The sequence below is a fragment of the Strix aluco genome, chromosome Z (genome assembly GCF_031877795.1).
Source record: "Strix aluco isolate bStrAlu1 chromosome Z, bStrAlu1.hap1, whole genome shotgun sequence".
NCBI lineage: Eukaryota > Metazoa > Chordata > Aves > Strigiformes > Strigidae > Strix > Strix aluco.
Window position 1 is genome coordinate 48848866 of NC_133971.1, and position 16015 is coordinate 48864880.

Genomic DNA, 16015 nt, shown 5'->3' on the forward strand with positions numbered 1-16015 from the left:
TGTCTAGGACACTGTGTTTACAGAACCAAAAAACCAGATCCTATGGCATATATTGTGCATCTGTTCTGTGAAACCGACCAAATGAAGCAAAGGCATGATGTTGATAAGCAGCACATGGGCATGAGTGAAGTTGCCCTGACATTCCCCCTCTGCATCATCATGTTTTCCAATGATCAAAACCTCTTGGGTTTAAAGAAAGAGGTACTTCTTCTTTTCAGAGGTGCATTCTTGTAACCAAGAATAAATCTCACTGGTCATCTCGGTTGCATATACCACTCTGACAGAAGGAACAATGAACAAGCCAAATGTTACATTGCAAGACAGGTACAGTTTTGACTTCTTTCATCCTTAAAGCTTGTTGCTTGTTTCTTTGTTAAGACCAAAAGTATTGCACGTACACTTATTGTGGGAGGTGAGTTAAAGAACAGAAAGTAGTTTCCCCACGTGTGGAACCTGCCTCATTTGACAACCTAGGATTTTGATTTTTAGATCTGATTTTAGGGAAGGAGTTTCAAATTAGCATGGAGTTGCCAGTTACATATTACTGTAATTGCTCCAGGTCATCAGAGTTGCAATCACAGACTGCAATTTCAGGTTTAGTGATTATAATTACCTCTGTTATTAGCCCAGTATCATGAGTGAGGCCATGACACAATCAGAAGCCTTGTTACCAAACTTTCAGATCAGTGCTGAAAGGACTGTGTTTGAAAATGTGTTTACATTTTACAAATGTTCACTATTTTCTTTTATAAAAGAAGTGAATGAAAGTGAATGATCTGTCACATGATGTATTTAATTTACCTCAGATGTTCAGTCTAAGCTGTTTCAAAAAGGGAGATGAGAGACTTGCATGTGACCTCATACAATACCTTTACGAAATTCCGTGGGAGTTTCTTATGCAAAATGTGAGATCTACTTGCAATAGATAAAACCAAAAGCAACTGAGAAGGCAGTTGGTTTTTACAAACATGAAACCAACCAGAATCATGAGCCAACTTTGGCAACCAAAATAGTACTTTAATGTATTTTTCCAGATTTTCTTCTCTTCCACATCTTTTGCAAGTAACCACTAACAGCACAATGAAGAATCAAGCACACAGAGATTTGCTAAATCACGGAAACACAGCACTGTGTAATGTGGCACCCTGGCAGGGAGCACAGCCTGAGCAGCAGGCTGGCATGCTGCTTCACAGCACAGCAAGGCACAGACAGGGTGAATGCTGCAGCAGCAGCAGAGCAACAGGAAAGGAAAAGTGGTGGCTCACAAAAGGAAGGGTGACAGAAAAAAACACAATTGAAGCTGCATGAAGAGTTATTTTTAGCTGGCAGTACTTGGATGTATTGCCATTTGCCTTTCCAGCGGGTTATGGCTGTACCTCGTTCAGGGCTGGCCCACACCAAGACAGTGACTGGGGACTGAGGCCAGCCACTGTAGACAGTAGCACACACTCAGGAAAGCAGTTTTTTCTTCCTGGCATTTACATTTTTACTGATCTTTTACTTTTTGACTGACACTAGGGATCTAAATGGAAAGATGGACTTCTTTCTCCTCCTCATTCCTCCTTCCAAAATGCTTATGCTAGCCCTAGTGCCTGGCCAGCCACAGGGTAAACTGAGCTGGTCTACCTGAGAATCAACAACAGAAAGACTCTTGCAGAGTGGTTGTGTGGGCACATGATGACTTGTGTTAGCACCAGGGGAGGGTGGGAAGAAAGGCAAGATCATCACCTTCAGCAGCAGTGACAATTTATGTACACCTTCAAATTATTTGTCACATTCAGAGACATGCTGTGACTTTTTTTGCTAAATATATGTAGGCTTGAACAACATGCTCAGTTGAGCTTGATGGAAATTGGCTGGAGGCAGCCTGCAGCAGCATCGTCTAACACCTGCTACACTGCCAACACTCACCAGTTTCTGGGCCAGACAAGTGAACATTATTTTATGAGAACTCAATATGTGCATGTTTCTTGACAGTTCTTGTTAGGAGAAGGGATAGCCAATCCACCACTAAAAGTGACTACCTTATCAGGCACAAATGCCTGCAGAGCCATTGGCAACTGCCCACCAAATGCAGAATGCTGAACTTCAAGCGCAGGTAGACTGCAAACAGCCATGCAAGCACTGCAGTATTTATTAAATTAATTTGGAGTAGCAATCTTTCTGTCTAATTAATACATTTTATAGTAACAAATGCAACTGAAATGCTCAAAACCTGCCTCTCAATAATATCTGCTGGCATAATTGTATCTATGCCAGAGGATACCTATGTTAGGTAAAATGTGCTTGCGAGTACAAAGGATGCCTGCAGAAGTATGTAGTTGCAGACCAGTCTTCAGCCTCCTAAGGGATTCTTTCTTCACAATGTGACTAAACTATCTAATCCACTTAGGCTAACCTGGGTGATACTTCAAAAGCAAAGTTGCAGTCTGTATTGATATTTGTCTTGTGCCAGTACTTTTCATCTTCTTGGAATAAAAATCCTACAATGTAAGTACCTTTATATAACTTAGTTGAAATTCCTTCCGAAAAAAGTTTCAGTGTTGTAAGACTTAGTAAAGAAATATGGTTCTACTCGTAACGTGTCTTTGTCTACACTATTACTTTTTCAATATGGCAGGTAATTATCCATAAGTGAAAGGGAGAAGGAGGAAGAACACTTCCTCTGGCATTAACAGCATGACAAAACATGCACACTGGCAGTTTTGTGATGTAGTAGTTAACGTGCAAAGTCACACCCTCATTATTTCACGGTAACTCATTTGTGCAGTTATAACCAAAAATAAAAGTGTATATACAGGAGTTATCATGAGATAGCTGGGATGGAATAGTTATTTTAAGCTATTTCCTCACATGGAAATAGTTCTTAACAAGTGTTTCCTTACAAGGTATCTCCAAGCTGGAGAAAAAAAGTTTTAATGGATGAACATTATTATCCCCCAAATCCTGCGATTCTGAAAAGAAAACAGTGTCATGGAAAGTATCTTTCTTTCCGCAAACACTGTAGAGGAGAGGTGCTAAAGAGCTATAGTTAGGTCTGCAGAAGAATTTTCATCAGACAGAATAAAGGCAGAATCACTATTGCAAAGCATTTTGGACATGATTGCACAAATTTTAGTTCTTACATCAACAGAAAAAAATGCAGATGAAGATTAAGCAAGAAACAGGGTGTTTCTGTTGCTGCTGCTGTTTCTCTAGTTTAAAAGACATTTTCAAACAATAAGTAGTGAATAAAATATCTGCAATTAATTCTGTGTTTTTCAAGTCACTTGCTGTCAGTTTTTACAAAGCAGTGAGTGATCATGAATGATAGACAAATCCAAAGACTTTAAACACAATGGGTAATGTCTGAAGCCCGCAGGTTCAACAGATTAGGAGATAACATTATGCATTGTACATCGTTACAGTGTTCTTACCATGCAATCAGTTTTTCAGTATTATATGGCTAAATCCTTTTCATGTGTTTTTGGGTGGTTTTTTGTTTTGTTTTGTTTTTCTTATCTGCAATCCTTAGCTGCCAAGGCAAACAAGTAAAATAGGATGTTTTATTCCCAGCTCTTGTGTCATGAATCGATTATAGTATGGCATCTTCTAGAACAGTCACAGACAGCTTATGCCCTTGAGCCTCACAGCATCTCTATACATGTCAAAAAATACAGCACCTTCAGCAATAGTCACCAAGTCCTTGGTAGGAGGCTGGAGTTGTATTATTCTGGCCAGCTACCTTGTCTCACTAAACCATTCTTTTTGCTTCAAAAAGGCCTGCCTCAGGAAACAAGCGGGCTGGCAAACCAGGTCAGTGCATGTTTGTGTCAAACATAAAGCAAGCTCTTCCCCAAAACTCAGCAGTTCCTGGTTTTGAGTTCAGGCACCCCCAAACTTGTCCCACACGAGCTCTACTGCCACCCATAATGCTATTTACCAGTATTGTTCACGAACCCCCTTATCTAATATACTGGTTTCTATATGGGCATGGAAGCTTCTGTTCACACACATTGCTAGCTTAGGTGATTTGTTAATACCATTCTTCTGTACAAATAGCAAGATGTCTGTTTTCTGTTGTAAGGAATTGAGGCAGAAATAAAGGAGAACAAACAAAAACATCATCTCTTCTTTTTCATTGCAGCCTTTGTATGAACATTTCCAAGCTCACCTGTCTCCAAGCTTGTTTCCTCCTGGCTCACAGTCAGTGCTAGTCAGTTCTCCAGGCTCACTTTGAGGTGTGTCGAGACAGCAACTTAGCCTGCCATGGCTTCCAAGCTCCTACCTCCAACTCCACTTATGCAGCCCACACCTCACACTGACACCAGTGACTGCACAGTTAGCCCATCCATGCACTTCATCCAGCGTAACTGGTGGCGTTTTAATCAATCCCCTCAATGTATGGCCAAGTATGGAGGGGACAGGAAAGCAGAACCACAACTGGCCTGAATTCAACATTTGTGAGCTGCCATGAAAGCGCATTCTGCATGAGGATACAGCTTTTGCAAAACAAGATCATAAATCCTACAGGATTTCAAATTGCTTAAGTTGGTATTTGAAACCATGAGTCAAGCCAAGGAGTAGAAACATGGCACTTTTTGGATTAAACTGGCTAAAGCTGCTGGGGAACTACACCTGCCATTTGAATATGCTTGTTTGAGAACTGCCATCCTGACAGCTGCTTCACATGTCTTAAAACAAGTATATATTAAATTTGAACTTCTCACTGTGGGAGGGATGACACAATTTTCTGGGTACATGACTTTTAACAGCAAGAAGTCTAACCCATTCTTAGTAAGAGCTAATTCTAGAATAAAAGAGAAATGGTTTGTGTCAGGATGCAGAAGAGATTGCATGTGCAGAAGAACGGTATTTTCCATAAAATTTAATGGACTTTCCATACTACAGTTAGTCTACAGCTAGTCACTACACACATGACCATTCATGATCCCAAAAAGGGAACAGTACAGTACATCAGAGAGTAGTAAATGCAAGTAAAAATCTTCCAGTCACGCCATCATTTAGGTCTGTAAATTTACAAATTGCAAACACTGGTCCAAAGAGATGCTGTTTCTCAGGTTTCTAATATGGTGGTGGAAGTGTTAATTTGGGTTTAAGTATGCACATCAAATATTCAAGGTAGTCATGCATTAAATAGGTAGTGTGGACATATCTACCTATTAGCCTGCAAAAGACTGATTATCAAGATCTGCGATAGAAACTATTTTACTTTTTGCTTCAATCTTCAATATTCAGGCAGTCCTCCTCTTAAACTTGTTCTGTTAAACATTTAAGACTTTTTGGCCTATAAATCATGCTTCCAGTTTTTTTAAATGAGTATATTGTGTCAGATTTGTAGTCTGCTGGCCTGTAGTCAGATAAGTTGCTGCTCTGTTAAGCTCTGGAACAACATGCATATAGCAAACACTAGCTCTGTTCCAAAAAAACACTAGGGTTGAGCTGGCTTTTAACCCCTTCTGCTTTTGTTGGTAGTCCAGACAGCAAAGTTCTGATAACAGAAACCCTCTATCTTCAAGCCTACATTTTAGTCATGGGCAGTTTATCCTAACCTGACCTTGTGCCAACATTTTCCTTCAGTTTAAACTGTTCATTTTCCTCTTCAGATGTATATATACAGAGAAAGGCTGCAGCACTCCCCCTGTGTTTACCCTCTATGTATTCCATTCCTTGCTATATCTGCTTATTCCCTTGACAATAAATTACTTCATGTCATGCTATTCTTACATTTATTTTAGGCATCTATCTGCAGATCAGATTTCTTTTTCTGTGTAGTCAGACCAGAATGGTTTACCCTGGTTTACTTTTAAGCTTATGACTGAAGCCAATTATTGCTACCAGACCAGCTAAAACCTCACTCTCATGGGAAGCTGTGAAGGCATACCCAGGTTCCTCCTGTCAGTAGCACTGCATAGGAACTCTCTTCAGTAACACAGAAGCAGGAAGGTGTCCCTGGACTAAATCATCAATACTCCTTCTTCTGTCCACTGCAACTGCGTTACTTCTAATAATCAACCTAAATAAGCAATTTGTAGTTTATACCAACTCATTCTGTGACAAGGCTTTCAGCTTAATTGAAAAGTTTCCTCCCTATTAGCTCCCTTATCCTAAATTAGGTGACCTATAATACCAGCAATAAGTAACTTTATAATTCAAAACTTCCATAGTGGCATTCTCCCTTACCTTTTCCTTTTTTTAATTTTCATTTACACTGTATAATTTTACAGCCAGCTTCTGTGATTTTTGTCTTGTGAGTAAAATGCATTCTAGCAGCTACACAAGAAAATTAATTCGGTTGTAGCTTGAGCTACAGATACAAAACTACAGTACAAAACCACAGAATCTAAAAGCAAAACATCTTAATATTGTACATGTATCTAGTCCCAGCAGGCCTAAATTACATCAATTGGCTCTGAAGATTGTAAGTATGTAAATGCTCTACATTTCATTTTGGTTGCAGAAAACAGGAAGTAACACAACCAGCCAACTCATCTGCAGTTGCTAATTTCAGGAGAGGATCTCTTGCGTGGAGATCCACTAGTTACTGTATTTCAGTAGATTTCTAAGGTAAACCTTTCATGTCACTGTATAAGTGACTCCAATATATTGTGTTTATTATAATATCTGACTTAATGAGCAGAATATAACTTGCATCTAAATCCTGATCTGTATCTACAGTTTCTTCTATTTAAGGCACTAACAGAGCTTGGAAAAGGCACTCAGAGCTTATCTGTTACTGTACCACCCTCCTAGCATAGCTTGTGCTGCAGCCTCTCTCCTCGAGTGTAAAGGATACCTACAAAAATGGGAAGGCCCAAACGCCTACCCTGAAGCGGCCCCGAGCCAGGCTCCAGCCAGGCCTGCCGTCCGGCTGCGTTCTGCCCGCCCCAGTCCCGGTGCTGCTCGGATGGGCCGAGAGCCACAGGCTAAGCTGCAATTCGCGCCGAAGGAGATGCCGCGCGTGGCAGCGCTTGTCGCCGGGCAGGGCCGGTGCGGCGGGCAAGGCCGAAGCCAGCCGGGAGGCGTTAGGCTCAGCTCCGCCGCTGTGACAGACGGGCTGTTACCGCCGCTCTCGCCGCCTGCAGATGCCGACACCCTTCCGGGTCAGGGCAGGTGCGGCTCCGCGCTCCCGGAGCCTCAGGCGCCGCCCCGCCCCGCCGGGCGCCGCTCCCCGGGGAGGCGGCGGGAGGGGCCCGAGCGGGGAGAGCCTAGGCCCAGCAGCGACGCGCGCCAACAGCGCCCCCTGCTGGCTGCGGCGCCCCGCCACGAGCCGGGTGAAGGGCTCCCCGAGCCCCGATTGGACGAGCCCCGCGAAGGGGCGGCGGCGCCTCGCGGGAACGGCGGCTTTTCCTGCCCGCCGGCGCCCTCTGGTGGTGGCCGGTGCCTCCCGCCGTGCCGGCATGGAGCGGGGCAGCACGGCGGCCCCGGCCCCGGCCCCGGCCTCGGCCTCGGCCTCGGCCTCGGCCTCGGCCCCGGCGCTGGGTGAGGAGGGCGAAGGCTGCGCGGGCCTGTGGGAGCTGCCGGTGGAGCGCTGCGAGAGGCGGCCGGAATGCGGGCGCTGCAGGTGAGGCGCGGGGCAGCACGGTAGAGAAGCCGCGGCGCTGGCGGGCCCGGCCGGCCCTCGCCCCGCCCCGGCCTTTGGGAGGCTGCGCTGAGGCCTTGGGGCGGTGCGTCGTGGTGGCGGGGGGCGGCGGGCGGTGCAGAGCTCAGGGGAAACGGGGCTTGGTTACTTAGCAACCGGGGCCGGTTACTTAGCAGGGAAGAAGTCGCCCTCACGGCGACCACCGCTGACACCCCCCCCCCCCCCGACTCGAATGTAACTGAAGTGTCGCGTGTCTCTGTCTGAGACAGGCCGTGTCACCGTGGCAGCGTATACCCGTATCTCGTAGAGATCTACAAGATGTATGTAGGCAGCGGAGCGGCAGATCAGAGTTTCGGGGCGCCCATCAGCCGTTTCACGTCAGGGAAGCGCCTTCCTTGCGGCGGGGCGGGGCAACCGCTTCGGCAGCGCTTGGCGGTGAAGATGGTGGGCAGCGGGCAGGAGGGGAGGGCTTGGGGGCACTTACAGAGGCTGGCAACGAGCTGCTGTAAAGTTGTGGGGTTTTTTGGTTTGGTTTTGGTTTTGTTTGTGGGGTTTTTTTTGTTTGTTTGTTTGGTTTTTGGGTTTTTTTGTTTTTTTTTTTTTTTTTAAGAAGCCTCTGGTTGTTCTCACCAGACGTGTAAATTTGGCTGCACTGGGCTTGACCCCAAGCCTCCCTTGCCAAGCACAGCCTGCATCTGTGACGCCTGGACAAGGTGGAAAATGTTCCCTGGAGTCTGTGGGAGGGTGAGGTGGAAAAGGGCGGGTGCGGTGTCCCCTGATGCCATGCAGTAAAAGTAAAGTACATGAGACCTCAGTATGGCTGCACAGTCTTTGGTGCTCTGTCAAAACAACTAACATCTAATAACTTTACAGCTAATTTTGAAATCCAAGCACTGGGAAAAGCAGGGGGTCAATATAACTTGACGTGAACTTGGGAATTTTTTTAAAGTGGGCAGTGGCTTTTGATCTTACAGAAATATCTGTGTATATCTGCGTATATATGTCCTTTTAATGGAGTTGGCAGTATGTCAGTTGTTCCTGAAGTGACAAATTTGTGCAGAACTGCCAAAGAAAAAGTTTTCCTCTACCTATATTGATTTCATCTGCTTCCGTTGATTGGTAAAACAAGTAGAAAGGCACGTAATTTACTAACAGTGTAGTTGTAGTCCCTCTAAATAGCATTAGGGTTCAGGAGCTTATTTTTAGTGAGATTTCTGTAAATAAGTCATCATAAAAAGTAAGTATTGTGGGAGTCATAACATTTGTAAAATAAAGGTCTAGGCTGCTTAGTTTCCTGGTAACCTTTTGGTAAGGGACTTTGTTTTAAGTCTGTTGGAGAGTCAAAACTGATTTTTGAGAACTACAGCACCTTCACCCCGGTGTTTGTTAAATCTTTCAGAGATCTTAATTAGTTTTGAAAGGCTGGATTTCCTTTTGCAAAAGCCATGCCAATTCTTATGTAAATCATGCATTTTTGTAAGTGTTCACTAGCCATATTTTTAATTATACTTTCTGCTTACATTAATAGTTTTATTTATTGCAGATTTTTATTTTTTCTAAAGTTGTTTCATGTTTGCCCTTTCTAGACCTGAGGTGCCAAGGAACTGCTGAATGAGAGTTATCCCACTGTCGTTCCTCATTCAGCTATTTAACCTTGAGTTCTTTTAAAATGCCTGTAGGATGCTGCTGGTTATTGCTTATTTTGTCAGTGTGTTTCATAATCTCTGTTCTAGTTCCTTCAATTTTGAACAGATTCTCTGAGTCTCCCATAAAAATGGTTTGAGAATAGGCATCTCGTGGTTTTCTTCCATAGTAAAACCTAATGTATTTACTCAAAACCTGATGTATTTACTCAGCTCCTCATCACCATGTAGTATTAAAACACCAGCTTCCTAAAAAGCTGTAAATGGATTACACTTGTGAAGAGCAATGCTGTGAAGATACAATGAGGACAGACACTTAAAGAAATATGGGGCCAGAGAAACTGTGGATAAAATGGCCACAGAGCTGCTTGGTTTTTAAGAGACAAATTAAGTGACAATTTTTTTAAAACTGAAGTTTTGATGGAGATTGGGATGCAGGACTGAATTGTGCACTCAGTTTATTTTTGCAGTGTATCCTCTCCATTGTCTTCCTCAGGAATATAACTAAATTGTCCTTGTCATTGAGCACAGCATTCTGTGACATGACTTGGAGTAAAAGTGAGTAAGTCAGTGACTTAGGGTATATCGTGGGAAGGAATATTACTGAAGCTTGATTATTACTCTGAACATTATGGTGGTGATGGTGGGGAACAGGTATCTTCAGCTGAATCCCTTGATTTTTCTAAACTACAGAGTAGATTTTTATTGTAAAGGACCTTAATGAATGTAATTTAAGTGTGTTTGGAATCAATGTTTATAGTGGTGATGGTCTGAATAGAACACAAAAGCACAGAAGAATGGATTCTCTTTAGCATCATCTAGTGATTCCCCATGGGGACCGACTTAAAGTTTTGGCTTTTTTTTTATATGACAAGACAGCTGATTGACAGCTTTCTAACAAGTACTGAATCTGTCAAGATGTGAAACAGAAATATGGCAGTAAGGTCGGTAAGTTTTCATTTTGGATAATGTGAATGATTTGAGTGTCCTGAAGGAACAGAAGTATTACATCTTTGAGACTTTCTGTTGCCTATGGTGGTTATGAAGAAAATGCTAGCATTTGCAATAGCTTATGTTGGAGAATTTGAATGAAATAATGTAATGAAATTCTACATTTTGAAGGGGTGTGTATGTGTAAGTGCTAGTTTAAAAAAAAGATTGTGGAAAATGATCCTATGCATAGTTGATGTTTGAGATGACAAATGGCTGATGCAAATGAAGTACGTGCAGTTGACTTTATGCTGTTTTATTCTTGAGGCTACAATTTAATACGTGTTCTGTTTGTCTGCCGAAACCAAAAGGTCAGTGGTGATAAACTCTGAATCACTGATGGTTATTTGATAAGTTCTTAAGGCTTTCTTGGCTGACTTAAATGTTCAGCTTGCTTTCAGAAGTTAAAGCCCACACCCAAACATTTAAATTGGAGAATAAGCTCAACATAGTTTCCAGGTTGATGTTAGCCTGGAAAACAAAATCAGTAGGCCCCACAACTGAAACCATATAGGACAACAATTTGATTTTGTGGTGTGACACTCTGAGCGCAATATAACATTTTGAAATTTTGTCCTTGTGTGGAACAGAGTTCACTCTTTCTAGATACTTGGTGTGCTGTTAGAGAAGAAGCCTTTTGGTAGTACAAAAGCAATAAATGCACAATGACTTACTACCACAGATCCTGACTGTGCATATGCAGAATTTTACTGTAGTAGGAGTAAAAGAGGAATGTTTTCCTCTTTTCTGAGGAATGCATTCAGGAAAAAACAAGATTTTTGACTGTGAGTATCATTTATGATCCATGGGCATTGCTAGGTCTCGTGGGCCATCACAAATCCCAACTGGAAATGACCCTCTGTGTTTGCAGGACTAATTTATGTTGTAAGGTTAGGATAACAAGCGCTGATGTTTTCTCATGTTCTGCTATGATGTATGCTGTTATACAGTATTTGTATTTCAAGAAGGGGGGGGGGGGGGGGGAAGGAAGGAATAACTTTAATCCTTTAATACAAATGTTCCCTTTGCCTAAATCTAAATATACTTAATGTGGGTACTGTGTGAGTGCTCTTGATAGCACTGACAGATTGATAATGGCATGTGATGGCATAGTGCTGCTTCATATTTTGAGGAAAAATGTAACGTATGTGTCCTGTATTTGTTAATCCTGTGAAGTCATATAAAGTCTGAGTCTGAATAAGCAATGGGGTCTTACTTCAACAAAGTAATTATATGCAGTTGCTTTATAGCACATTGGTATAGTAGCTAAGTGTACATGAATTTTAATTAACTATCAGAAAAAGTTAATTAAGCATGCATTAATTTTTTTAGCAATGCCTGCTGCAAAAAAATGGCCTCATAGCCTTTGATTTCTTTGATGTTCTTAAAAGTGCACTCTAGGCATTTATTTCCACTGCTCTAAGTTTATTGGAATTTTTCACTCCCTGAAAGTATTGATTCCTTATCACTGCTTAAATAAACTTGTTATGTAACTGAAACCTTTTATTTCACCATGGTTCATGACTTGTTAGAGGTGACTTACTGGTCTGTTTGATATTCTTTAAAAAGTTTCATGCATTTCCTATTATGCTTGCATTGAAAAAAGGAAAAAAATACACATGGTTAGGTGACAGACATGACTTCAGTGAATTTTATTATTCCAGGTTCTTAAGTGGTGTATCAAAGACAAATATTTTAAAACACTATTAGAACTTCTAATGACTCCTAAATCAGAGCAACATTTTTTCTGAATTTACTTATTTTCAGTATAGTTAAATGCATAAAGTGGGTTTACAAGTGTCTTTGAGAACCTACATGTCAAAATTACATGGATAAAGAAAGTGGTTCAGCAGAATTTAGAAGGAGCTAAATTTGTGCATCATCAGGAGACAGAAAGAAAAGGGCTGAGCAGATGAAACAAAAATGAGATCCATTCACATTCATGTTAAATTTGGCAGCAACTAAAAGCCAGGTTGTACCACTAATTATTTTCCTTCATCAGGAGAGGTGGCGTCACTGTGTGACTGGAAGGACTCTTGTAGGATTTCAGGAGGGAGTTACTGTATACTGGTTTGGTATGTGTATGTAATGAGCTACTGTGAAGGAGAGTAAGTTTCATCTAGTCTATGGGGATCTCTGTTACTTGTGGATGGTGCAGCGGTGATAACAAGATTCTAGTTATCTAGCTCCTTCTCCAAATGGTGGTGAAAAGGTGCAGTATTATCATCTTATACTTTGCGGTCATTTTTTCACAGAATCACAGAATCGTCTAGGTTGGAAAAGACCTTGAAGATCATCCAGTCCAGCCATCAACCCAACATTAACAGTTCCTGACTACACCACATCCCTCAGCACTAAGTTGACCCTACTCTTAAACACCTCCAGGGATGGGGACTCCACCACCTCCCTGGGCAGCCCATTCCAAAGCCTAACAATCCCTTCTGGAAAGAAATGCTTCCTAATAGCCAGTCTAAACCTTCCCTGGCGCAACCTGAGGCCATTACCTCTTGTCCTATCACTTAGTACTTGGTTAAAGAGACTCATCCCCAGCTCTCTGCAACCTCCTTTCAGGTAGTTGTAGAGGGCAATGAGGTCTCCCCTCAGCCTCCTCCAGACTAAACAACCCCAGTTCCCTCAGCCGCTCCTCGTACGACCTGTGCTCCAGACCCTTCACCAGCTTCAATGCCCTTCTCTGGACACGCTCGAGTCATTCAATGTCCTTTTTGTAGTGAGGGGCCCAAAACTGAACCCAGGAATCGAGGCGCGGCCTCACCAGTGCCGAGTACAGGGGTAAGATCCCTTCCCTGTCCCTGCTGGCCACGCCATTTCTGATCCAAGCCAGGATGCCATTGGCCTTCTTGGCCACCTGGGCACACTGCTGGCCTATGTTCAGCCGGCTGTCAATCAATACCCCCAGGTCCGTCTCTGACTGGCAGCTCTCCAGCCACTCCTTCCCAAGCCTGTAGCGCTGCTGGGGGTTGTTGTGGCCCAAGTGCAGCACCCGGCATTTGCCCTTATTAAAACTCCTACAGTTGGCCTTAGCCCATCGCTCCAGCCTGTCCAGGTCTCTCTGCAGAGCCTCCCTACCCTCGAGCAGATCAACACTCCCACCCAACTTGGTGTCTTCTGCAAACTTACTGAGGGTGCACTCGATCCCCTCGTCTAGACCGTCAGTAAAGATGTTAAACAGGAGTGGCTCCTGTAGGGGGCCACTGTAGGCATTTTTTGTTTAGCTGTGTGAAGTGGAATGCCCGCTTCCTATCAGAACATAATTGTCAATGACCGCTCTCACAGTCTGGCAGGGTTAGGGTTCTCAGGTGCAGTTGGAGTATGATTGCCGTGTCATCTCACTGTTGCTTATATCACAGAATCACAGAATGGGTGAGGTTGGCAGGGATCTCTTGAGATCATATAGTCCAGACTGCTGCTCAGGCAGGGTCAGCTATAGCAGGTTGTCCAGGACCATGTCCAGCTGGGTTTTGAATATCTCCAAGGATGGAGACTCCACAACCAGTCTGAGAACCTCTTCCAGTGTTTGACCAGTAGAAAAGTGTTTTCCTGTGTTCAGATGGAGTTTCATGTGTTTTAGTTATGACCATTGTCTCTTGCCCTGATAGTGGGTGCTGCTGAGAAGAGTCTGGCTTCTTTGTCTTCATCCTATCAGGCGTTTATACACATGGATAAGATCTTCCTGACCATTCCCTTTTCCAGGCAGAAGAGTTCCAGCTCTCAGCCTCTCCTACAAAAAAAGCTCCAGTCCCTTAGTCATCTTTGGCCATGTGCTGGACATGCTCTGGTAAGTTTGTCTGTATTGTACTGGGAAGCCCAGGGCTGGACCCAACACTCCAGATGTGGCCTCACCAGTGCTGACTAGAGAGGACTCCTGACCTCTCACTCCCTTAATCTCCAGGCAGTGTTCTTAATACAGGCCACGATGCTGTTGACTGCCTTTGTGGCAAGGGCAAGGACACTTTGCTGGCTTATGATTAGCTTGTTGTCTGCCAGGTACTTCTCTGCAGAGCTGTTTTGCAGCCATTTGGTACCAAAGCATGTACTGGTGCCTGGGGTTATTCTTCCCTGTATGCAGGACTTTGCATTTCCTTTTGTTGAAACTTCATGAGGTTCCTCTTAGCCCATTTCTCCAGCCTGTCAAGGTCCATCTTGTTGAAGTCCAGTATTCCCTGATGAGGTTTTTCTAAGTATTCCACATAGAGAAAGGTTGAAAGTTTAATAGCTGGTTTTCTTATTTGAACATATCTGATGTTAGACAAATTTTGATTTAGCAGAGTGATACAGCAGTGTACTGAAATCATGATAGAATCACAATATAGCAATTGCAATCTACAGTGCATGTTGGATCACAATAGAAATGTGATTACCGGTTTCTGAGTGCTAACCATCACTACACCATGTGTCCTGAGTTGCTGGGAAGGAATGCATGGGTCGAACCCTGCCTAAGCCCGTTACTCTCTTCAGCGTTCCTTTGGTGCTTGTTCATTTATCGGTCACACCTCTGGATGGCAGCACAGCCATGTACCCACCACTCCTCCCAGTGTATCATCTCTGAACTTGCTAAGGGTGCACTCTGTCCCAGCAGCCAGGTCACTAATGAAGAGGTTAAACAATATTGGCCCCCGTATCAACCCCTGAAGTACTCCACTAGCGACTTGCCTTCAACTGGACTTTGTCCCACTGGTCACAGCCCTCTGCACCTGGCTGTTCAGCCAGTTCTCACTCCTCATTGTTGGCTTATCTAAGTGGTACTTTATCAGTTTATCTAGGAGGCTGTTATGGGAGGCTGAGACGCTGTCAGAAGCCTTACCAGAGTTAGAGGTAAACAACATCCACTGCTCTCCCCTCATCCACCAAGCTACTTACCTCACTGTAGAAGGCCGTAAGGTTGGTCAAGCATGCTTTCCCCTTCGTAGATCCATCTGACTACTCCCAATCCCCTTGTCCTTCATGTGTTTGAAAATGGTTTCCATGAGGATTTTTTCCACTACCTTCACAGGGATTGATGTGAGGTTGACTGACCTGTAGTTTCCTGGATCTTTCTGCCCTTCTTGCAGACTGAAGTGACATTTGCTTTCTTTCAGTCTTCAGAAATCTCTGTCACTATCCAGAGATAATCCAAACTGGCCTCACAATGGCATCAGCCAGCTCCCATGCATGAGTGCAACCCTGTGGACTTTTGAACATCCAGTTTGTTAAAGTGCTCCCTAACCTTGTCCTTCTCCACTTTGCAAGTGTCTTCCTTGCTCCATACTTCCCCCTCTGATTTCAAGGGCCTCAAAGGCTGGCTTTACTGCTAAAGACAGGTGCAAAGAAGGCATTGAACACTTCAGCCTTCCCTGTCCTCTGTCACCAGTTCCCCCACCCCATTCAGCAGCAGGCTCATGTTTTCCCTAGCTGTCTTTTTTGCTGTTTTTGTACTTGGAGAAGCCTTCCTTATTGCCCTCTACATCCCTTACCAGATTAAACTCCAGGTCAGCCTTAGCCATCCCTACATGCTTAGACAGCAGCTCTGTATTCCTCCTGGGTCACCTGTCCCTGCTTCCATCTCTTGTACGTTTCTTTGGTTTTTTTAAGTCTGAGTTTTGTCAGGAGCTCCTGGCTCATCCATGCAGGCTTCCTGCCATCTCTGCTGATTTTCTGCTTGTTGGGATGGACCTTTGCTGAATTTGGAGGAGGTGATCCTTGAATATCAGCCAACTCTGCTGGACTGGTTATCTCTTCATGGACACATCCTGTGGGATTCTTCCAAGCAGATCCCTGAAGAGGTTGAAGTCTGCTCTCTAGA

The 16015-nt window shown here is 43.6% G+C and overlaps 1 protein-coding gene across 2 annotated transcripts in view; it reads left to right on the plus strand.

The window, feature by feature from the left end:
- Positions 1–7378: 7378 nt before the first annotated feature.
- Positions 7379–16015, plus strand: part of DTWD2 (DTW motif tRNA-uridine aminocarboxypropyltransferase 2) — a 100172-nt gene continuing 91535 nt past the window's right edge. For both annotated transcript variants that reach the window (XM_074812200.1, XM_074812198.1), the window contains exon 1: positions 7379–7564. In XM_074812200.1, the coding sequence (XP_074668301.1) occupies positions 7401–7564 (164 nt within the window). In that variant the 5' untranslated portion in view covers positions 7379–7400. The remainder of the gene's footprint in view (positions 7565–16015) is intronic.